At 44.3% G+C, this 24049-nt stretch overlaps 4 protein-coding genes across 5 annotated transcripts; 3 read left to right on the top strand and 1 right to left on the bottom strand.

Moving 5' to 3' along the window:
- The first annotated feature begins 1370 nt into the window (after positions 1-1370).
- Positions 1371-6154, top strand: lcat (lecithin-cholesterol acyltransferase). Its single transcript, XM_062389042.1, has 7 exons — positions 1371-1728; positions 2910-3066; positions 3258-3373; positions 3508-3603; positions 4000-4224; positions 4333-4528; positions 4809-6154. Exons 1-7 carry the CDS (start codon positions 1578-1580, stop codon positions 5170-5172), a joined length of 1305 nt encoding a protein of 434 aa, XP_062245026.1. The 5' UTR covers positions 1371-1577; the 3' UTR covers positions 5173-6154.
- Positions 6155-7052: 898 nt separating this feature from the next.
- On the top strand, positions 7053-13691 carry pla2g15 (phospholipase A2, group XV). Its single transcript, XM_062389221.1, has 7 exons — positions 7053-7360; positions 8540-8696; positions 10231-10349; positions 10489-10587; positions 10866-11090; positions 11396-11508; positions 11799-13691. The coding sequence occupies exons 1-7, from the start codon at positions 7201-7203 to the stop codon at positions 12198-12200; spliced, it is 1275 nt and encodes a 424-aa protein (XP_062245205.1). The 5' UTR covers positions 7053-7200; the 3' UTR covers positions 12201-13691.
- A 166-nt stretch (positions 13692-13857) lies between these two features.
- Positions 13858-18263, bottom strand: usb1 (U6 snRNA biogenesis 1). 2 transcript variants are annotated; one of them, XM_062389223.1, is made up of 8 exons: positions 18002-18263; positions 16650-16820; positions 16223-16362; positions 15957-16140; positions 15627-15680; positions 15427-15532; positions 15098-15178; positions 13858-14181 (listed from the first exon to the last, which is right to left on the bottom strand). In XM_062389223.1, exons 1-8 carry the CDS (start codon positions 18028-18030, stop codon positions 14074-14076), a joined length of 873 nt encoding a protein of 290 aa, XP_062245207.1. In that variant the 5' UTR covers positions 18031-18263; the 3' UTR covers positions 13858-14073. The 2 variants fall into 2 exon arrangements, with proteins under 2 accessions (XP_062245207.1, XP_062245206.1); XM_062389222.1 differs by lacking the exon at positions 18002-18263 and adding an exon at positions 17321-17475.
- On the top strand, positions 17662-23173 carry znf319b (zinc finger protein 319b). The gene is made up of 3 exons (XM_062389220.1): positions 17662-17971; positions 18676-18840; positions 18936-23173. The coding sequence occupies exons 2-3, from the start codon at positions 18836-18838 to the stop codon at positions 20782-20784; spliced, it is 1854 nt and encodes a 617-aa protein (XP_062245204.1). The 5' UTR covers positions 17662-17971; positions 18676-18835; the 3' UTR covers positions 20785-23173.
- Positions 23174-24049: the final 876 nt, after the last annotated feature.

Here is a 24049-nt window from a genome sequence, read left to right as displayed (position 1 = left end):
AATAAAAGACCATCCTTTATGAAGTGAATATTATTTATAGAAAAAGCACACAGATACAAAAACAAGTACAGTTTAGATTTATTAAACAATATAGTTAAATATGATAGATATAACTGTATACAATCCCAAACTGGAATTTACTTGATACTAGAGATGAGACATGATCAAGTGTAAACCATCTTCTTCCCAAGGGACCTACAATCTGAAGTGGAGTCAGTGAATCTGACACCGAGCAGGAAGTTGTTCGTCACACGAATCAGCCGTAACTCCCTCCAAGTTTCCCTGGAACCCTTTGTTTTTCTGTTTGGTTGCTGGAACAACTAAAAGCTTTTTGCTCAGCTGATCTCAGGCCTGGCTGGGATGTAGGTGAAAACTATTTAATACATCCTGAATACAAACTGTGGATGTCCTGGTTGTTGGTAAGAATTAAACAAATATTCTTAATGGGGTGATATATCAAGAGCTTCTGGAGTGAAATATTATTTTACTGTCACAATGGGAATTGATGCCTTGAGGACTAATGAAGGGATTATAACTATAATCAGTTTCCTGCTGAGGCCTGCTACGTCACTGCTGCTGCTCTGTGACCATGGCAACACAGAGACGTGATGACGTTTCAATATGTTGCCTTCATGTGCCACCAGGATATTTTTAGTTTTCGGTTTAATTTGGGTATTTCGTGGCTAAAATAAACACACAGGGCACGTTAAATTCTATATTTAAAGGTTGAAAGAAAATGAAAGAGTTGATTATTGATTGCAACCCGTAACATTTATTATTACATAGGTCTTGCTCTTACATGTGGGTCTGTAGAATAGTAAGTTTTTTGCATTATTTGCTTGAACATAATACTCAAATACAAATAAGCTTAGTGCATATAAGAATAATCTGATATCATAGTATGTGTTGTTGTTGAAAATAATCGTTATTTCCTCATTAAAGGACTTAAATTCTGGGGTTTACGAGGAGCGTGAACGCAGCACCAGCGGAGAGCTGTCTCTGTTGTTTCGGCCTCTCACAGCTGGAACAGAACTTTTCTTTATGTAAGTAGTTTATTCGTTTAACTGTAAATACAACATCTGCTTTTATTTAAGCAGAACTGTAAAGTCGGTGCAAATTAAACATCTGTTGATAAATGATTTTCTCGTTAAAACAGCTGTTTTCTCGAGTTTGTGTGAGAATAAATCTCCTCTGTTCAGTGCTCCCTGTCAATCATTGACAATGTGTTGTGAGAATAAATACTTGTGATTTGGAAGAATCAATAGGGCAACGACTAAACCCGAGTCTACGCAGGTTATTGGTCCGTTTGTCCGCGTGAGTGTGTCCGCGTGGGCTGTTGAATATTTGGCTTATTATTCAGTCTGTGTGCAGCAACAGTTTCACGCAGGTCAAACATGCTGTGACTCTCTCTGACCCGGAGCTGATACAGTTCTACAGAGGACCAGGTGATAAAGGTCTGATCTTCCTCCTCCTCCTCCTCCTCCTCCTCCTCCTCCTCCTCCTCCTCCTCCTCGTCCTCCTCTTCCTCGTCCTTCAGACCGCTCCTGTCATTCATTCAGTGGCTGGTGGAAGGAATCATGGTCTCCTCTGTGCACCTCTGCTCGGGGCTGCTGGTTGTGATCCTGCTGGTCCTTCATCACTCCTCAGGGTTCTGGATTGTAAATGTTGTGTTCCCTCCCAACACCAAAACCAGAGTCCTGAGCAACAGCACTCCGCCACTCATCATCGGTAAGTGAGAGTCTGAATGGGCCCCTGAAACAATGGGTGTGTCACCCGGGCTGTTCTCATTGAAAATCTATTTGGAAAATATGCACCAAAAAAAGGCAGCACCAACGGACAAGGTCTTTAATTTAGCTACCTAGCTACCTGTAGACCGACTGACCAACTGACCCGCCAGCCTACCCGCCAAACTACCTACCTGCCTACCGATCTACCTACCCATAGACCGACTGACGGACCGATCAACTTACTGACCTACCTACTGATCTACATACCTATAGACAGACTGACCAACTGACCGACCAACCTACCTACCTACTGATCTACATACGGTGCCTATAGACCGACTGACCGACTGACCCGCCAGCCTACCTGCCTACCTACCTGCCTAACGATCTACCTACCAATAGACCGACTGACGGACCGATCAACTTACTGACCTACCTACGAACCTACGTTTCGGCCGAGCTTCCTACACCTACCTACCTACTGATCGATCTACATGCCTATAAACCGACTGACCGACTGATCCACTTATCGACCGACCTACCAAACTACTAACCTATCTATCTATCTATCTATCCATCCATCTATCTATCTATCTATCTATCTATCTATCTATCTATCTATCTATCTATCTATCTATCTATCTATCTATCTATCTATCTATCTATCTATCCACTAAATCATCCAACTTCTGACCTATACCACTGATATATCTACATATCTGTCCATCATACATCTCTCTCTCTCTCTCTCTCTCTATCCGACTGTGTATTGATGTAGTGCTCTGTACATTTGACCCTGTGTGTTACTGTTTGTGTCCCTCTTATCTCTCAGGGGCACAAAGGGGCCTTCATGCTCCGCACTTCAGCTGTTTTGGTTTTAGTCTGTACAGCTTTGTAAAGTCCATAAAAGTTTTCAAGAAACCAATTATCCAGTCATTCCTCGATATTACTGCACAGATCCTGGCTCCAAATGTGCCAGATGGAAACGATCGTATATCCAGGATATTTTGGTTCTATTTCTAAAATGTGAAGGAAGTGAAGATGTGTCGTCCATCTTTATTTGGGACACATGTTTGGAGCAACTGACCCACAATTTAATTAATTTTTCTGCAAAGTGACTCACTGATGTGATTCATATATGTATGTGTGTGTGTGTGTGTGTGTGTGTGTGTGTGTGTCCAGTACCAGGGAACTTGGGGAACCGTCTGGAGGCCAAGTTAAACAAACCCACGCTGGTCAGCTGGATGTGCTACAAGAAAACTGAACACTGGTTCCCCCTGTGGATCGACCTCAACATGTTCATGCCGATAGGTATAGACTGCTGGATTGATAACATTAGGTAACACTGATTGACCCTTAATGTCCGTCTTCTATCTATATTGCCTTTCACACTCCAGCTGCTGAATGAAACATATCCCTTTGCTCCACATCTGTGTTTTTCCGGAGGCGACAGCAGATGTTGTGAAATATTTCCTGACCCTTACTCACATTGCAGGTGGATTAATATGAATGCCCATGTGTGTGTCCTAGACTTGTTTACAACAGGACGACCCGGCGGTCATCTAACTCACCGGGGGTGCAGGTGCGAGTCCCAGGATTTGGGCAGACGTATCCCCTCGAGTATCTTGACTATAACAAACTGGCCGGTGAGAGAAAGACTTGGTGTACTGGTGGATTAACAGTGGGAGTGTGATTTGTGGTTTCTGACTAATTAACATGATTTTGTTTAATGAATGACAAATGATTTCACAAATGTTTTGCTGGGCTTTTTCTCTTGCAGGTTATTTTTTCAGTATGGTTCAACATCTGGTCGATGTGGGCTACACACGAAATGAGACCATCCGAGGAGCACCGTACGACTGGAGACTAGCTCCTAGTAAGGGACATGAACACACACTCACAAAATGTTGATTTGTGCAGCTTGCAATCTGTACTAAAATCTTAGTAAATGAAGCAAACCCACAGGATATTATGAACGTATAACCTAAAGTCAGAAATCTAGCAACTTCAGACGACAATGTTTTTTTCTAAGGAGTTGGTGGAGACCAAAACTTTGCTAAAAGGAGAAAATACACGACTCCAAGTAATTAGAACTTTTGCTTTTCATGCTTTATGTAAACAGGCAGCCATTTGTAGCCAGTGATAGCCACATAGCAATTACTCTGGTATTTTCCATCTTGTTGGGACATTCTAGATGATAATAAGGAGAAGGAATACCATGAGTGTACTATTGCTTATTAAAGTCCCTGCCTCCTGTCACCTCTCCTCGTAGATGAGAATGAAGAGTATCTCGCGAAGCTGAAGGACCTGGTGGAGGAGATGTACGATCAGAACCAGCATCCTGTTTACCTGCTGGGACACAGCATGGGCTCCCACTACGTCCTCTACTTCCTCAACCAGCAGCCGCAGGCCTGGAAGGACAAGTTCATCAGGGGCTTCATCTCCCTGGGAGCTCCATGGGGGGGCGCTGTTAAACCACTCAGGGTCATGGCATCAGGTATGATACATAACTACCTTGACCCTGGTTTGATTCAGTATTTCATGTATTTATTCATGCATGTTTTGCCCTTTGATAACTTCTTCTTTATGTGCTTGTTCACCGCAGGAGAGAACGACGGCATCCCGATGATTTCCAACATCAAGATCCGTGAGGAGCAGAGGATGACGACAACGAATCCCTGGATGCTGCCGTCTGACAAAGCCTGGCCCAAGGACCACGTGTTCATCTCCACGCCGACCTTCAACTACACCAACCAGGACTATCACCAACTCTTCAAGGACATCGGCTTTGAGGATGGCTGGTAAATAACGGCTTTGATATTACTGCGTTTGAAATTTTTCGTGGGTTGAAACTATGGAAATCGAATCAATAACCTAATGTGATCACTTGAGTCAGCGTTGGTTGAAGCTGGTAGCTACTGCCAGACTCTTAAGGGTCACTATAGAGCTGATGATAGGTAATAATCTTCTTAGATTAGGTCACTAGAATCAACCATTTCAACAATCATAGAAAGAAAAGTCACAACATAAGCTGTCGTCCTCTTCATTTAATAAACCCCTCATCCCCCCTGTTGTTTTCAGGTACATGTGGGAGGACACCAAGAACCTGACGAGCGATCTCATCCCACCTGGTGTGGAGACGTGGTGTATGTACGGCGTAGGGCTTCCCACTCCGATAACGTACATTTACGATGAGAATTTTCCCAACGTAGACCCAGTGGACTTTGTTTACGCCGATGGGGACGACACGGTGGACAGCTTCAGCATGAGCCTGTGCAAGCGTTGGTCAGGGCAGCAGGAGAAGCCCGTCCACGTGACGGAGTACAGAGGCTTGACCCACCTGGATATTGTGGTCCACGAAAAGGTGATCAACCAAATCCAGGACATCCTGGAGGGCAAATCAGACACACCTGAAGAAGTGGATGTCCGATTTGGAACTGAGTAGCAAATACAAATGAAACCTGACACATCCACACACACTGTAGCTCCCACATGTTTACCCCCCCCCCCCCTCCCCCCACGTCATAGTTCAAGTTAGTGCAACAAACTAATCTGGACTTGTAACTTGTCCCTGACCCCCCCAGCAGATAACTGTGAACCCCTTATCTAAGCTGTATGCTTAGTTCAACTGTTTATTTATGTTCCATAGTCTATTTTGTTGTGACTCACCCACACAGTCTGTTGTCCAGCCTTATATCTTGTGGCGGTCATGGTCAGATATACATTGTTAAACATCATTATAGTTACAAATATAGAAATAAGTTTTTTTTAAATGATGCTTTCTTTCTTTCTTTCTTTCTGTTTTTGTAACTGTATTATTAACATACAACTCTAAAATAAATACATAACCATGATTTGTTTACTTTTGATAGATGGTGAGTTCATCATCGCTTCCTTGTTATGTACAAATACACACACAAATACACAAACATAAGGGTAAGGCCTATATGACGTGCAGTGTGGTTGTGTGGAGGTGCCTGAGGGCAAGAAGGTTCCTGGATTCAATTCATGGTTCCGTGTGCATGTTTCTTCATCTCTGTGTTCACAGTAGCAAATAAATGTTAAATAAATAGCTTGCCACACGCACGCACATACACACACACACACACACACACACACACACACACACACACACACACACACAGAGCAAGGGACAAATCAAATTGATTATAAATGCTCTCTATTGTTCATAAGATTGACAAAGAAGGAGGAAAAATACATTACTGTGTATGACATCATTGCAATATTTTGGTTATGATTTATATGTTTAAGTTGTATGTAAAAAAACAATGAAAAGGTGATCATCAAATCCTGTTGCTGGTGTGGCAACTGAAACCAGTGTGTAAAACTATAAATAATTTTATCGTAAAAGTAAAATGTTGCTTTGTAAAAATGTTAAAATAAAAGATATATGGTACCAAAGGTAAGCTGTGGTCAGTGATCCAGTGCGATGTGTACATTTTAATGTGTTTTCTTCAGTGTCAGTGCGCTGAGCTCTCTCAACCACCGAATAAACCAGTCTACTGTGAATACATCCACATGCAGAGGAATGCTCCCACATGAAATACAATTAAAGGTTTCCTTAAATTAAGTTAATTTATGTGTTCAAGCTCGTGTAATAAAGTTAATTTTGTTTCCAAATGCTCTAAAACCACCAATGAAACAGCCCCAGGCAGAGACAAGAGGACTAAGAATGTCATTGCATTGAAAACTTGTTTATTTCTGCAAAATGACAATAAAGCCTTTGTGAGGTAGTTGGACCACTTTTAATTTAAAGGAACAACAGCAGCAGTTTACTCTCCACTTCCACACTGGTCACCTACTAACAACGCAAGCTTCCTTCTTCTCACTCTCCTGTGGCACGACAAGAAGCCAGAAAGGCCCTAAGACTAAGGTAAAGGTGAAAAGAACTCAAGGCAGATTCAACACATATTGCTCCTGTTCTTATGAAATATTGAGACTGTATTTGTCATGTGCACAACGATTACATACAGCAGTCACTGACAGTGAAATTCATGTGTCTCGGGCTCCATCCAACACCAAACATATAATGTATATGAAAAGAATATGTATAACAGAGTAGAATGACCTGAGTAGAATGCATTGTAAACATGAATATGTAAATAACAGTAAACAGTATTAACACATTTTTATTCAATTAACTTTCATCCTAACACAAAGGGGAATATTTAAAAAATAAAATAAAAACCCACTTGCTGTAAAAATCAACCTCTGTTCGACTACATCTATTCTCGATGACTTTTGCCTTGATCGCAGGAATCGTCTCCCCGGATCGACTGCTCTGCGATCTGCTGAGGACCTCGTGACGTGCGCTCTCCGGAATCTCGTCAGAGGGTTGATTGTGTTGATTGTGTTGAAGAGAAAACAAACACAGCAGACGGACACACACTCACTCACAGCTGGACCCTCCGGAGAGGCGCCATGGCCGTGGGGCGATGAAACAGCGGGAGTCATGGCGCGTCGCCAGCGGATAACCGAGCTCTGTTCGCTCTCTGCACTGCTCCAGCTCGGCTTGTTGCTTCCGCTGCTGCCGGGTCTCTGCGGCGGGACACCACTGCAACAATGTCCCGGAGGAAGGTCGTGTGGACCGGCGAGACCACCGGTGGTCCTCGGTGAGTGCCCCCCCCGCGTCTCTGCATCTTTTCCACCTTTTCATCCATCACCTGGTTGTTGCGCAACTTGTTGTCATCCCTCAGCTGGAGTCACATCCAATCTCTGCCAGACTCCATTAGCGATACAACACCTTTTAAATCCGCTTCGTGGTTACACGTGTGACACGGGACTCACAGCAACAACAACAGTATTGTGTGATGGCGTCTGAGCTACACTTCCATTCGGCGCATTCAGATCCACCCAGGCTGTTTGTATGTTTAGTCAGTTTGATCTTTCTAACACGTTTGGCCTGTCCGCACCCACAATGTCCATCCAGTCAAAACAGCCTCAGATGTATCGCCTGTAGCAGGTCGGACGTCGTGTTGCTTTTAAGGTTAAAACGTTAATGTGTGTGTTTGTGTTTGGGTCGAAACCGGTCGTGGAAATGTGCTCAGTCATTGTTTGTTTCCACCACCGCTTCTAATGGAGGGTGAATTATTTAGCTGCTTTCTTCGAATGAGTTTGGCCTCAAGTGGTAAACAAAAAGTGTGCGTGTGCGCGTGAGACTCCGGTCATATGACTGATCCAGACCAGCTTGTCCAGCTGGGAGGTTCTCTCTGGTTACTGTGGAAATCTCTGTGTAACTTAACAATAAACTTTTATGGGAATTCAGGTTTAGAGTTAAATCTGAACCTGTGTTTTATAACTTCTGCCATTCTTCCTCCACTCCTTCACAATAAGGCTCTTGAGTTTAGAAGAGCCTTTTCTGTTTTTGTTCGTTCCAGCCTCAGCCGCTGTGAGTCTGGAACACAGTTGTTTTTGTGTGTGTGAGGATGAAGGTGACTTGTTCTTAACCTCTTGCACCACTTGAAACACATAGTGTTTCACAGAACCTGAAGGTTGTGCAAGAGGAAAAGTCAAAGAGTCTCTCAACCGATAGGACTCATCTCAGGGACCTGGTTTAAAAACCCAGCAGAGGATAGAGAACTGTTAGTGTAGATGATTAACTGAATTATCTTCACAGGCCCTTCTGAGAACTGTGATCATGGCTCCATAGCAACAGGGCAAAACTCTGCAAACTTATCTACATGCCCCCCCCCCCCCCCTTCTGCTTTGGCTAATTGCATACAGTGTCTCTGTTATGATCTGTTTCCTGCGACCCGGCCTGTAACCCCTGTGCTCACATCTCCTCGTTGCAGTTCCCGGGGACCTGGGGAACCAGTTGGAGGCGAAGCTGGATAAACCCAGTGTGGTTCATTACATCTGCTACAAGAAGACCGACACCTTCTTCACCCTGTGGCTCAACCTGGAGCTGCTGGTCCCGGTGGCCATCGACTGCTGGATCGACAACATCAGGTACGAGTGGGCCCGTGTGTTTACATACAGTCATTGATGAGGGAGGCTTCATCAGCCACTGATGAACTCATCCTCCTCCGTGAAAAAACACAAGATGAAAACATCTCCCGTTTCTCATTTACATAGTTTAGAATTACTATTAAATAAGCAGAAATTTGCTGTTATGACCAAATATGTTTGCAACTGATCCCTTGGCTCATTTTTTGGAGAATATTTTGTTTCTTAGCAGGATTAAGCAAAAACTACTCATCTGATTTCCATGACGTTTTAAGGAGGGTGGGGCTTGACCCGAGGGAGATCTTCTGTTCTATCTATCTGTTTGCAGTTTGATGCAGGTCAAAGTAAAAATCCAGATCTAATGAATTCCAATGTGGTTTCATCATGGGAGAGTTGGGCCATTACTGCCGGCCATTCTAGTTGATTTGGCAAATTCCTCATTTCAGTTGGGTTGAGTCGTTAGATGGGTTCAACGACCTGTTTGACTTTCTATGAGCTCTAATCAACGCACTCGGGATAAACTGACCTTTGAACCTTTCATTTATCGACAAGGTGGAGAAGGACACAGATAGGGCTCCTTTCATGTTTGCATTTAAATCATTCAACTCCTTGTGTTATATGAGTTGTTTGTGTATTACCGAGGAAAAATATACTGAATGTAACATTTCTATTTATTTGAAGAAGAGAACTAAACTACAATAACTCGAAATGAGGATTTATTAGTTGAACTCTATCTTCACTGATGGTGTACTCTTATTTTGAAATCAAGGCAACGTGATTGGATAGAGGAAACCGTGATGGACACTCATATAAACTGGCTGATCACATGATCACAAACAAAACATCTTTTATTCCAACTGCATATCAGTTAATTTTTCTATTGATCGTATCAAAAACTGAAATGTTAGGTAAAGTATTGTTGGGGAAATTGTGAAATCGTAAGAATAACTCCACGTGTTTCTGATTAATTAAAGCATCTCTCAATATTCATCTTTAAAAACAGCTTCCGTAATGTCATTTACTCAATATCTGTCCAGAGTGCGTTAACATGATCTAAACTAAGGAAAACTTTAGCAACAAAACCCCTGAATGCATTTAATATCACACTTCTGTGTCTTATTAATTTATTCTTATCAACTTTTTATTTTCCAGTGTATCGAAACATAATGATGCCAGAGAAAAAGGGATCAGTATAACAAACTCATCATGCAGCAACATCCATAATAGTAAAAATTTAAATGAGGTGTTTTAAAATAAATAAATTATAGCCTCATTGTGATTCGAGTTTGTACTGATTCATAAATTGAATAAAGAAAAGTCTATTTCTATCAATATTAAATGTATTACTTATTTTTAAGTATTTCCAGTTCACATCTGCAGTTTTTTTTCTTCACTTCTGTTTTTGTGGCATATCCGTGATTTAATACAGGAAGTAGTTCAGTGTCCTTGTCTTAAAATACGTGTATGGTTCACCACGGCTGCCAAACTAAAAGTGATCGGATCCTCCTTGTGACAAGATGTGTGTGTATGTGTGCAGGTTGATCTACAACCGGACCACACACAGCACCATGTCCCCTCCAGGCGTGGACATTCGTGTCCCAGGGTTTGGACAGACGTATCCCATGGAGTACCTGGACCCCAGCAAACGCACTGTGGGTGAGTTGAAGACAAAACGGGACCTCAAAGGAGTTTTTAAATATCCTGCACTCTTCTGGTGGGAGACTTAAACGCAAATTTTTGTCTTTCTTGTCTGTGTGTGTGTGTGTGTGTGTGTGTGTGTGTGTGTGTCTCCTAGGCATGTATTTCTTCACAATAGTGCAAGCGCTGGAAGAGTGGGGATACACCAGAGACGATGACGTCAGAGGAGCTCCCTATGATTGGAGGAAAGCCCCAAGTAAACAAAAAAACACAAACATACTCACACACCTATTCCCCTGAAATATGAAAGATGAACCGTCACCTGTAAAACTAGGACAACAAAAGTACACACACATTTCATAAAAAGTAACCAGGTGAGGTGATGGTCATTTTACCCATAAGGCCACATTTTCACTTGGCTCACTGCTCCTCCCCCCCACCATGATATAAGTACTGATTGGTCTTTCACAGCCGGGTACGGGGGGGTGACATCTCTCCTCTCATCCCCTCTGTCGTTCCTTGTTCCTCCTCCAGATGAGAATAAAGAGTATTTCCTGGCGCTGCAGAAGATGATTGAAGAGATGGCAGAGAAAGCGGGGGGGCCCGTGGTGCTCATCGCTCACAGCATGGGCAACATGTACACCTTGTACTTCCTCAACCAGCAGCCTCAGGCCTGGAAGGACAAGTACATCAAGGCTTTCATCTGCCTGGGGGCCCCTTGGGCCGGCGTCGCCAAGACCCTGCGCGTCATCATCTCCGGTAAGAGGTGGAGCCGGCACCTTCCCCACACGTTGTGGGTTTTACAGGTGCTCAAAGCAAACGAGGTGGACATTTCCCAGTAGATATGAAATGTATTTTATACTAAGTCACCTGTCTAGCTGATACTTTCACTTCACTGGGATGTCACATGAACTCACGATGATGCGGAAGTATCACACGAGTGTCATGTGTTTCAGGTTCTGTTCACCTGTTATAATGAAACTCTGCTGGTTTCTGGGTCCTGGTCTCAGTCGGTTCTTCTCACTTTCACTTCTCCACCTCTGGTTTCTTTTCCCCGTCCACAGGTGACAACAACCGCATCCCAGTGATCAGCCCGCTGAAGATTCGCTCCCAGCAACGTTCTGCTGTCTCCACCACCTGGCTGCTCCCCTATGCCCACTCATGGCCCAAAGATCAGGTTTGTGTGTGTGTGTGCGTGTGCGTGTGTGGTGTGGCGTGTCTCCACTTCCTTAGTTGATGTGTGCTTTAGCCTTTTCATTTGGTTCATCCACTAACATGGATGAGGCAGGTTTATGACCCATTCTTCAGCCAGCCACCAGGGGGTGATCCAGATGATTTGGCTTCACTTTTGGGGAGTTGTCATGTTGTCCCTCAGTCTTTGACGTGAACACAACTTGTTCTTTGTTAGAGTTTGATGTAAGTTAGTAAACAAACCACTGAGACTTTATTCCCTGTGTCCTCCTGAAGGTCCTGGTGCAGACGCCCTCCACCAACTACACCGCACAGGACTACAAGCGTCTCTTCTCCGACATCGGGTTTGAGGACGGCTGGTCGATGCGTCAGGACACGGAGCCGCTGGTGGAGCACCTCACCCCCCCCGGCGTGGCCATCCACTGCTTGTTCGGCAGCGGCGTCGAGACATCCGAGGCCTTCCGGTACTCGGACAAGTTCCCCGACGTGGAGCCCACGGTGGTGGCTGGCGACGGGGACGGGACGGTGAACCTGCGCAGCGCCGTCCAGTGCAAGCGGTGGGTGGGGAAGCAGAAACAGCCCGTGACGCTGAAGGAGCTTCCGGGGAATGAACACGTGAACATGTTGTTGAACTTTACGACTGTGGCTTACATCAAGACCGTGCTGTTCTCCCCCTGAGGCTGGAAGACGCTGAGGGGCAGGGGGACCCCGCTGTAACTGACTGATCGTCTCTGTCTCTCTGAGCGGTGACCACCAAAATATCCCATAATAACTGCCACAGTAAGAAAGTGTTGAAAGTTTATAGTAGGATTACAGAAGGAAATTTTTTCAATTAATTTTATACCTGAAATTATTCGATTTATTTTAACGTCACGTTGTTTACTGTTGGTCACGCCGGAATATTGTGACTTTTTTTTTATCTTTCTCAGAATTTGAACAAACCTAAGATTTGACCTACATGTCAAACAAACAGGGATGAACCAGGGTGCGAGCGGCTGCGTGAGTTCTTATCAACATCAGGTCTTTTATCAGTGTTGTGAAGAGATTTCTGTGACTCTAATGTTGAGAGGCTTAATGGTCAGGCACATATTTTATTCATCATTTCTCTGTATTTGAATATTTGAATGGTTTAAAACACGCTCTGTATATAAAGTGGACAACGCATCTCCGCTTCCTCCTGTTGTACAAAGATGGAGCTGAAGTATTGTGGATTTGTGTTTCAGTATTTGTTGCCTGTGTCTGTGACGTAGTGATTGTGGTGCGGAGCTCATGACCCGTACTGCAGCCAGCCACCAGGGGGTGATCAAGATAATTTGGCTTCACTATTTGTGGAGCCATCACGCCGTCCATCTTTATATACAGTCTATTAATTTACCATCATTTCATTTCTGGTGATCTTTTTGTTGTTGCATGCAGCCAAGCTTTAAGACCCCGATCCTCCATGAACGGCCTTGTTTCTATTTTTGTTTGTGTAACATGAGCTGTTAACTTAGGGGTTCAAACTATGAGTTGGCAAGAAGTGCCTCTGTACACACAGTTTTTACATCTCTCTGTATGATCTATATATTTAGACTTTTCTCTACATGTTCTTCTTAATCTCAGAGTGAACCGGGTTCCTCGACTGGGCTGGATTCATACAGGCATGAACTGGGTGGTCTTTTATTTCATATTGGAGGTTATGGTTTTCTCATTTCTTCTGTTTTAAACCAGTCTGTAAATAAAGATGGACGACGCGCCTCCACTTCCTCCCGTTGAACAAGGATGAAACTGAACGTTGCCATCTTGGTCTGGTGGCTCCATTCAGAGTCAGTCAGCACAGTACTGATCCTGATCAGCCCGTTTTTTGCAGCAACAATTAAAACCAAAGTTAATGGAAACTTCAAAGAGGGATTAGAACCTAAAAATGACAAACCATCCCATCCATGGCCACTAGGGGTCGAACAAGATGATTTGGCTTCCCTATAACAGGAGTTATCATGTCGTCCATCTTTAGATACAATTGTACGTGATTCCTTGTCCTCGAAGAGTTTCAGCCCGAATCTAACTCTCTTGGGTGATCGTCCTCGTGCCATTGACATAATCTAACAATCATATCTGCTGTGAACTATCGTGAGATTGTGTGTAATGAACGTGTGTTGCCTTCTACACAGTAAAATATCTCAAATGTTACTCGTGTTGTGCATCTTCCTTTGGGCTCGTCTCTCACACATGACATTTATCATTTTACACGTTATCACATGTCATTCTTCTCTAAAAGCTGGTTTCAGTCACAAAACATTTTTGGACATTAAACACAACTGATAACATTCATATGGTCCCAAACAAAACAATGATACACTATATATAGAAACTTTATTTACAGTCAGTGCTAAAAATAATGCAGAAAATTACAATAACATTTATTCGTCCGGCAAATTCGCCGTGATTGTCTTTGCCGTTATTAAAGGAGTTTTCTAAACACAGTGAGTAACAGTTGGAATGAAGATGTAAGATCCCTCTCCTGGTTTTGCAGTGTGACCTTTGACCTGAGAGGTTCCAGTCCCCTCTGGTCTTATGGCTCCAGGGGGAAGCGGAAGGTTTTGTTTCCTGTCCTGCAGCGCAGCTCCACGCCGTCCAGCCTCAGGTCAAACGGTCCTTCTTCACGGTCATCAACCAAGCACTTAAAGAGAATTTATAAAAATAATTACAACAGAGATTCATGCTCAGTGGGACATTTTACACTTGAAGAATGGATAATTTATTATTAGTATAATCCTAGGATTTGGGAATTACAAACACTAGGGACATTATATACAGTGGGGCAAACAACTATTTAGTCAGCCACCAATTGTGCAAGTTCTCCCACTTTAAAAGATGAGAGATGCCTGTAATTCCCATCATAGGGACACTTCAACTATGAGAGACAGAATGGGGGGAAACTAAACGGTAGACCTGCACCAGGCTGGGAAGAATGACTCTGCAATAGGTAAGCACCTTGGTGTGAAGAAATCAACTGTGGGAGCAATTATTAGAAAATGGAAGACATACAAGACCACTGATAAACTCCCTCGATCTGGGGCTCCACACAAGATCTCACCCTGTGGGGTCAAAATGATCACAAGAACGTGAACAAAAATCCCAGAACCACACGGGGGAACCTAGTGAATGACCTGCAGAGAGCTGGGACCAAAGTAACAAAGGCTACCATCAGTAACACACTACGCCGCCAGGGACTCAAATCCTGCAGTGCCAGACGTGTCCAGGCCTGTCTGAAGTTTGCTAGAGAGCATTTGGATGATCCAGAAGAGGATTGGGAGAGTGTCAGATGAAACAAGTTTGAGTGAAAACCTCCTTCCATCAGCAAGGGCATTAAAGATGAAACGTGGCTGGGTCTTTCAGCATGACAATGTGATTTTCTGGATTTTGTTTTCCTCATTTTGTCTCTCATAGTTGAGGTATACCTACGATGAAAATTACAGGCCTCGCTCATCTTTGTAAGTGGGAGAACTTGCACAATTGGTGGCTGACTAAATACTTTTTTTCCCCACTGTAAAAGGTTGTTGAGAGTTAACAAAGAAACCAAAATGTCTCCGTACCTGCAGCTTCTGAATACATCCGCCCATCTTCTCCCTCATGTCTCCGACACACCAGGCCAGACTCACATGGAAAGACGGCTCCTGAAGAACAGAGGGAACATGAGGTTTAAAGATGAACAAACTCCCCATGATTCTTTTATTATGCTTTTAAACAATCATCAAATGACCCGATTATTCTTTCTGAGACAAATATTCCTGAGCACTGCTGGGTATTTACATGTAATACACATCCGTCCTGTTCCTGTGAACCAACATTAACACATAAAAGAACATCCCGGTCACTACATTGACCCGGTTAAGACAAATATTTGTTGTTGTTGATCAGAGACCTTGTAAAAAGTGTCCAGACGAAACTCTGTCATCGTTCTGTCCACGACTCGGACAACGTCCAACAGCTGAGTTTGACCAGAACACACTTCTATCCCCAGGAACGTCCTGTGGGACACAAAGAGACAGATGTTGACATTACCACAGGTCAAACAGAGACTGGTCTGTGCTGCACTGAGACGGTAAAAAGCTTCGAATCTACCTCGTCTTCTCAGCGTTACAATAGACCTTCAGTTTCCTCGCAGAGCAAACAAACCTGGCAGCGAGAAACACAGGCCGGTGTCAGCAAGAAGGAAAATGTCTTTATATTCAACTTAAGATGCAACTTATTTTATTATTTCTCTTTTTTTTTACGGCTTTTATGCATCTTTATATTTAATTTGAATGCTTTCTTATTTATTTCCTGTTCTTTTATCTCCGCAAATCTGTTTCTTGTATGAAAGGTTTTATACAAATTTAATTTGTTATTATTGACCCGTGTTTATCATTTTGCCCGTCGGGGATAATAAAGATAATCTTTCCATTGACTCACTTCTTGCAGTGGGCCAGGTCTGCCCGGAGGCTCTGTATAAAGGGCTGGATCCAGTGGTGTCTCAGGACCACCGTCCGAGACAGGCTGAGGTGGAACTCCTCCTGTTGGGTCAATTCCACCCCCCCGTCGCTCGCAGCGGAGAACAGCTCCTCCAGCACCTCCTCAAACTCCTCCTCAGGATGGTCTGAGGTGGAGGAGACCGAGAGACACCATGCATTAGAACCCAGATCTGAACGTCCTGATTGATGAATGACATCAAGGCTTACATGGTAAATAAACATAGGTGGCCCAGTTTCCTCTCTCGTGTCTGAACGAGCGGATCCGTCCACCGTGGAGGGAACTGTCCTCCGTCTCTGGATCATCGTCATCTGGGAACATGGACATGAGGGAACCAGGGACAGGAAGCCTGCAGGGAACACAGTAATATTAATTATGACTGTATAAACATGTTTTATTCATAATCTATGAGTATAGGTCTTAATATATGCTTAGTAATATAATCACAGTCTCAGTAGCTGAAGGTTTCTAAAGAAAGAACGGACCTTGTGTTTTTGGATGATGATGAATTGTCTTTTATTACATTTAATGATTCATTTGTTTATAAGTGTTATTTCAACTTTACATTTTTGTGTTTTAAACAGATGCTCCTATTTGGGGGAAACTTTGAAAGTTCACCTAAACACACACACACACCTTGTTTTGGAGACCTGTGGTTCAGCTCTGGGTTTCTTCCTCGCCGGGCAGCCATCCTCTCCCTCCTCTTCCTCCTCACGCGTGGGAGAAGCATCTTTGTTGGGAGCAGTCTCCTCCTGGTGCTCCTCCTGGTTCTCCTCCTCGGAGCTGCTGCTGTACCCCACCAACATCCTGGGGTCAAAGTGAAGGTGGAGGAGACATGTTTAAAAACCTGAGGAAGACATTTTTACAGCGTCTGGCTTGACTTGTTCCTGCGCTGAACTTCCGGTGTAAATATCCTGTTGCGATGATAAAATAGGTCCCAGTGAAACAACTGACCCCGATGATTAGTTCCCAATATACAAGTTTGCAATTATACCAGAAAATATCAGTTTTAACTATTTGACTTGGAAAACTATTATTATTATTTAATCTTTATTATTTTTAGTTATATTCTGATACAATTTAATTACTAATGTAATCAATCAATGAACCATTAACACAGTCACACATTTAGGAACACTCATTGACGATCATTATAAGGGCCAGAGCACCGAACGGCATCAAAGGATTCAGCTTGATGACATCAATACAGAAATTATGACTTAAAATCACAGCGCCCCCTGGTGGCAACAGGAAATGTCTCATCATTTAACCTCTCTCTTTGATTTGAGTTATTTTCTGTTACTTACTGTTTATGTCTTATTGTAGATTTTCTTTGTTCCTCAGGGATTTGTGTTGATGACTCATTAACACGTGCTGATGCATTAAAAAAAATTGAAATGTACATACATTTATGCTAATTTAGGATGTTAACAGTTAGAATACTTCCCTATTTATGTTTACATATTCACTGTTTAAACGCACACATATTTGTCAATATTAATTTTAGAGTATAAATAATGTGTGCGTGAGAGAGAAAGACAGTATGTGTGTGTGTTTGTGTGCGTGCGTGTTTGTGTGTGTGTGTCTGTGTGTGTGTGTGTGTCTTGGTTTATTCATGTTCCTGTGCGCGGGCAGGGGCTCGGATGCTAGCCGATAGCCGATAGCTAGCTTAGCTGCTTGCATCAACATGCCTGTGTCCTCTTCTCCAGCGGCTGTGATGCCGTAGTTGTCCCGTAAATGTGTTCGTGAGCCGGCGGTGTTTTCTGGGTGATTCGGTGAATCTCGGGAGGATTTTTCTTCCATTTCATTGACCCACAAAATCACATTTTTCCACAAAAGAGCTCCGGGGGACCGTTTGCGGATGTGAAGCGGGCAGCTAACGATATCTGGGGGGAGAAGCTAACGAGCGAAAGCGGCATTTTCCCCGGGTCCCTGTGGATGCTTCACCGGACACAAAGGTACACAAACCCGGCTGTTTACTCGCTTACCAACGTGTCGCCGCTACCTGGATGTTCATTTCCACTATCGCCTACCCGCTAACCTATACACTGGCTACGTTAGCTAGCGGCTAAGCTAGCCATGCTAAGCTAAGCTATCCCGATAACACTGATCTTTGCTTGGAGACGGGAAAACGTTCCGCTGCGCAGACGTCGTTGTTCCCCGCGCATCGTTTCTGAATTCTGATTTCTGCAAAGACAGAAATGAATCTATACAACCGATGAAATATTCATGTGAGTGAACGACGCTGCGTTGATCGCTGCTTTATGGTAATGACACTTGCTTGTGTTGCACATTCACGAGTTGTTTACAAAGATGACTTAGTGCATGTTTACAATTGTGTCAGTGTGAAGAACAAGTATTTGCAGGAAAGCTCCGGTTCCTCTCTTCAGTGTTTGTGTAACTCCACCAATAATATCACTAATAAAATCGTGGTTAACTTCCTTTCTGCCCCTTCAGCTTAAATCAAACATCTGCCCTGGTGTGTTGTAGTCTGGTCTGATACGAACACAGCAACATGATTCACAACCATACTAATCATTATCTATTTTAACTAATTTAATCCTAAGTTACACTGATTAGTCACAAGATGTCAAGTTTGGCCACTACCGCTGATTTATCTCTATTTATTTTTTTTCAAAACCTTGATTCTCTTTTCATGCAGATAACACGTGGAGGCCTGAAGGAAGAGAAACCATGGGGACCTCCTCAGATCTCTGATCCCAGGTCTGATCCCCTCACAGCTGTTCTCCTCTGCCCAGTCCGCTCCTCATCACGTTGTCCGTCCCAGGACCTTTTCCATTTGTCCGCTGCCACTGTCTGAGATGGAGTGAGTTTTTTTTCCTCTCAAAGTTTCTTTCAACGCACTCCAAAGGGTTTAAAGCATTATTTAAATATATGCCAATCTTCCTTTTCTCCCCACAGTTGGGCCACACCAGCTGCCAAGTTAAATCCCTACAACAGAGCCCGCATGTCGGAGGCCTGGCCGCAGCACGCCGTGGCTCCTCCTCCTGTCGTCCACACCCTCCCTCCAGGAGCTGAGAGCGCGCTGGGCTGTGCCGTGTACGGTATCGTGCTGCAGCCGGATGCTACGTCGCTACAGCAGCAGACCCAGCATGGGCAGCACAGCCAGCACAGCCAGCAGCACAGCGGAGGCCCGCATGGAAGCGGGGCGCACAGTCAGCCGCAGCACGCCGCCCAACAGACCCCCCTGCAAGTAGCTGCAGAGGGAGGACACAAGTGTGCGGCCTGTGGACATGATATCTCCCACCTGGCGAACCCACATGAGCACCAGTGCATGGTGAGTCAGGACCGGTCGTTCCAGTGCACCCAGTGCATGAAGATCTTCCACCAGGCGACCGACTTGCTCGAGCATCAGTGTGTTCAGGTGGAGCAGAAGCCGTTTGTGTGTGGGGTGTGTAAGATGGGATTCTCTCTACTCACGTCGCTCGCTCAGCACCACACGTCACACAACAGCACCAACCCGATGAAGTGTTCAATATGTGAGAAAACCTACCGGCCCGGTTCTGGCAATGCCACGCCAACCTCCAACAACCCCCAGCAGCCCAGCAGTGATGGGGCATCAGCCAGCAGCAGCACGTCTATTCTTCCCTTTCCCTCGGCCCGAGACCGACCGTACAAATGCCCTGTTTGCCAGAAGGGCTTCAAACACATGTCAGAACTCACACGGCACGAGAGGGTGCACACGGGAGAGAGGCCCTTCAAATGTGACACCTGTGACAAGGCCTTCAGCCAGTCGTCGCATCTCCAGCACCATCAGCGAACACACAGCAACGATCGCCCATTCAAGTGTGCCGTCTGTGAAAAGAGTTTCAAACACCGGTCCCATCTCGTGCGCCACATGTACGTGCACTCAGGCGAGCACTTGTTCAAATGCAACTTGTGTGAGCTGCATTTCAAAGAGTCGTCGGAGCTCCTCCACCACCCCTGCCACCCGCAGGGTTCACGCCCGTTTCGCTGTGCCACGTGTGGCAAAGGCTTCAAGCGACCATCTGACCTGCGCCAACACGAGCGCACCCACTCTGAGGAGCGTCCTTTCCACTGTGAGGAGTGTCAGATGAGCTTCAAACAGCAGTACGCACTCGTGCGCCACAGACGCACACACAAGGACCCGACTGACCGGCCGTTCAAATGCAACCTGTGTGACAAAGGTTTCCTGCAGCCCTCTCACCTCCTCTACCACCAGCACGTTCACGGCATGGACAACCTTTTCAAGTGCGCCTCGTGCCAGAAGGAGTTCAGCCAGTCAGGAGAGCTGCTCCGACACAAATGTGGCGAGTCGGCCAACAACTCACCAGACAAGCCGTATAAGTGTGACGTCTGTGGCAAGGGCTACAAGAAGAGTTCCACGCTGCAGCGTCATCAAAACTCTCACTGCCAAGAGAAGCCCCTCAAGTGCTCGCTGTGTGACCGCCGCTTCCTGTCCTCTTCCGATTTCGTCCAGCACCGCTGCGACCCGTCACGGGAAAAGCCGCTCAAGTGCCCGGAATGTGAGAAACGCTTCAAATACTCATCGGACCTGAACCGACACCGGCGAATACATACGGGGGAGAAACCGTACAAATGTGACCACTGCAATAAGGGCTTCAAACAGCGCGAGCACCTGATCAAACACCAGAGCACGCACTCCAGAGAGGGGCAGTTCAAGTGTGTCTGGTGTGGAGAGCGTTACAGTGACTTGGGTTCTTTGCAGGATCACACGGTGCAGCACACGGCTGAAGGAGGCGGTTATCCTGTGCCCCAGTTATTATAAATCCCCGGAGACCGTTTCCCTCTGAACCGTTTCCTCAACTCCCTCTGGTCTAAAACCTTCAGGCTTTTTATTCAGCCTAACATTCATGAATCTATCAGGACAGCTTAGGCGACTTCTATTGCATCCATTCCCGCCAGCTCCACATCAGAGCTTTGTTGCTCTACTAACCTGCCCCGGGCCCGGCAGTACTCCAGCGCTGTCATTCCAGAAAGACACGAGGAGCACTTCTTCTTCTTCTCCTTTTTGTTTCTATATCCTCCTCTTTTCAACCCCACACAGTTGATAGCAGCGAGAAAGCCACAACCACTGTAGTCCTGTCCTTCCGTTGTGGACTGAAACAGGTGCCAAAAAATGTCCTCCAAACAATAGTCTGTCAATTTATTGAAATGAATCAATAGAGATGCGTCTCCACATAAACTGATCAGGCCAGAAATGACGTTAAATGCCTGAGTATTTATCCTCTTTCCCTCTCCTCGGTTTCCCTCCTGTTCTTTTGCTTCCAGTCTGTCGCTGTTTAGTATCAAAATGACTTGACTGCTGTTCGCCTGGTGAAGAATGACTGAGACTAGTATTTGGTTTTCATCTCCCACAGTAAAACAACGACAGTAACTCGTTTGGTCCTGACGTAGCACCCGGCTTCAACGTGACCCCAGTCTATTTTAACCTTATTATTTATCAAGAGTGGTGTCATCAACAAATGTGAAGGAAAACAGTTTGGACTTAGTTAGTGGAGTTATTGTCCTGTGGTGAAGTAATTCTAATGGTAAAATGTCTGTGAGTGAATGTGTTGGCCACGATCTTTCTTTTGGTCATTTGTGCTTCAACCAAAACACCAGCACCTGGTCCCAGTGCTGTTTGTGAACCAACCTACTCCTAGTTAATCTGAAAATAACAATGAGTAGTTAAACCCCATAATGGTTGATACCAAGCTCACGCTCCACTAGAGACGTTTATATATAGAAATATATATTTCAAGCTAATATGCTCATCATATTTCTGCAGAGGTCAGTGCTGTCAGACTAATGTGAACTGAAAGTGTCCACACATGAACTTTACACTTCCTCTCTCAGCCTGTACATACGTGGACGTGTGGGTGTGTAGCCAGACGAGTTGGAAAAGTTAAAAAACTTTGTCTTTCTTAAAAAGTGTATTGATCTGTTTTTGTATTCTTGCTACTTTTTACCATGTGAAATGTTTTTGACAAATGCTCTCTTGTTGTTTTTGTAGTCCATGTGGTGATTGTATCGGTATGTTGCTGCAGGGAATCTCAAAGAGCCCCGCTTGTGTGTGTGTGAGTGTGAATTTAAATAGTATTCCATCAAACAGGGGAATTCGGATTGAAAATAACTGTTTTAGAAATGTTTCAGCAGACCTTCGCCTTTGTCTTTGTTTAAGTTTATTAACCGTACTGGTTGGTCAAAGAGCCTTTTGCGCAGGATGAAGTTTCATCTTGTGTTAAATGTTTTCCATTGTTCTGCAAAGGAATATTAACGATGTATTTCTTTCCTGTTACATGTTGCGTTGAGCTCGACATTGTGTCTTTAAAGCTTCAGTGTGTGGAATTTGAGTGACATCTAGTGGTGAAGTGTCATATTGCGGCTGAATACCCTTCACCTCATCCTCCTCTTCCAAACATCAGAGAGAACCTTTGGTAGCTTCTGTTGTCATAAAAACTCAAAAGCTGATTTTGTCCCTTCTGGGCTACTGTAAAAAACAAGGTGGCCTCGGTAGCGAGGATCCGCTCCTGATGTGAATATAAAGTATTTAAATTTAAAAGACCCATTATAGGGCTATGGAAACAACAGTTAGTACAATTTGGATGAAACACACTAAGATTATTTTATACTTAATTTCTTCTAATAGATCCCTTTCACCTAAATCTTACACACTGAACCTCTGAGGGTGGATTTGTCCCGGAGTGAACGATGCCTTCCTCTTCTTTGAATGCTACGAGATTCTCCAGAAGCCTGGAGATCCAGTTTGTTTACATGTTGGCAGCGTTCACCATGGTTCCTTCACTCTGGATGTCTGGGGTGCTGTCCCCCCCTCCCCCCCTCGCCTTCCTTTCTTGTTCATGGTTGATTCTTGGCTCGAGTGCAGTATTGAAATGTATTTGATACAAACTGAGGAGGCCACAGAGGCTGAATTGACATTGTTTTTTATTCTGGCTTTTATCATTTGGATGTTTTAGCGTTAGCCTAACAGAGGCACCTCGGCCTCCTGTTCTGCTTCCTGCCTCTGTCCATCGTCACGGTCTTCATACGAGGTCAAGTGGTTGCTCCTGTCAACCATCGTGTTTTTATTTTATGGATCTGGCATTATAAGACTGAGGGCAACTTTGACTTAAAGTAAAAAAAAGAAAATAAATTACTGTATGTTTTTAATGGTTTCACATTTGTTTGTATATTTTTATTTTTGTTATTAATATTCTTTGACTTGATATTAATATCTATAATGTTAGACAGAGAGACCAGGGCCTTGGGTGTAGCTTTGGGATAAAGATGGCTGTATTTATTCAGAACACAGAGTCGTGTTCAAACTTGAACAACGTGTCGTGTTTAACCTGAAGTCTGATCGCTGAACAAAGTGCACACAAACACGCAGTTTCTACAAAAAAGTTTCTGTGGTGGCGTACAACACCACAACACAAACTCTGCTCGGATTTGTCATAAATATAAAGTGCTCAAGGACTTTGACTTGTAAATCGGTGCTGTCCAAATCCAAAGAATAGTTCTGGACCAGAATTGCAAGTGAATGAGTTTATATTACTGAGGGTCGCGAATCGATCGATGCTTGGTTATAAAAAGAAGTCCTTCCCATATCCGTCAGGCGGTCGAGTAGAGGATCATCTGCCATAAGCACAAATGAACCTGTCTGCATTTCAACAGCTTATTTTAAAGGAAACTGTCAGTTTGTGCACCAGCCATCTTCCCTCCTCTTCAGTTAATGAACCCATCAGGCCCTGGTGTGTCGCTCTCTCTCTTCTCTCTCTCTCTCTCTCTCTCTCTCTCTCTCTCTCTCTCTCTCTCTCTCTCTCTCTCTCTCTCTGTCTCTCTCTGCATGCTTGCTGTGTTAGTTCCTCTGTTCTGTCCCTGGGAACTGGTGCCGACCCCCCACCCCCCACCCACTGTTCCCTCCTATAGCTTTTTCAAATTGTTCTGTAGTTTTATGTGAATGATGTTGGTAAAAAAATGTAAAAAGAAAACTTTGTGGCGCCGTACAGTACGTGTACACTCATTCTAAGAATATTGTATGTATGTAGCAT

Source organism: Platichthys flesus, chromosome 6, assembly GCF_949316205.1.
Source record: "Platichthys flesus chromosome 6, fPlaFle2.1, whole genome shotgun sequence".
NCBI classification, from domain to species: Eukaryota; Metazoa; Chordata; class Actinopteri; order Pleuronectiformes; family Pleuronectidae; genus Platichthys; species Platichthys flesus.
The sequence above is the reverse complement of the archived record's forward strand: the minus strand, read 5'-3'. Positions and strand labels throughout refer to the sequence as shown.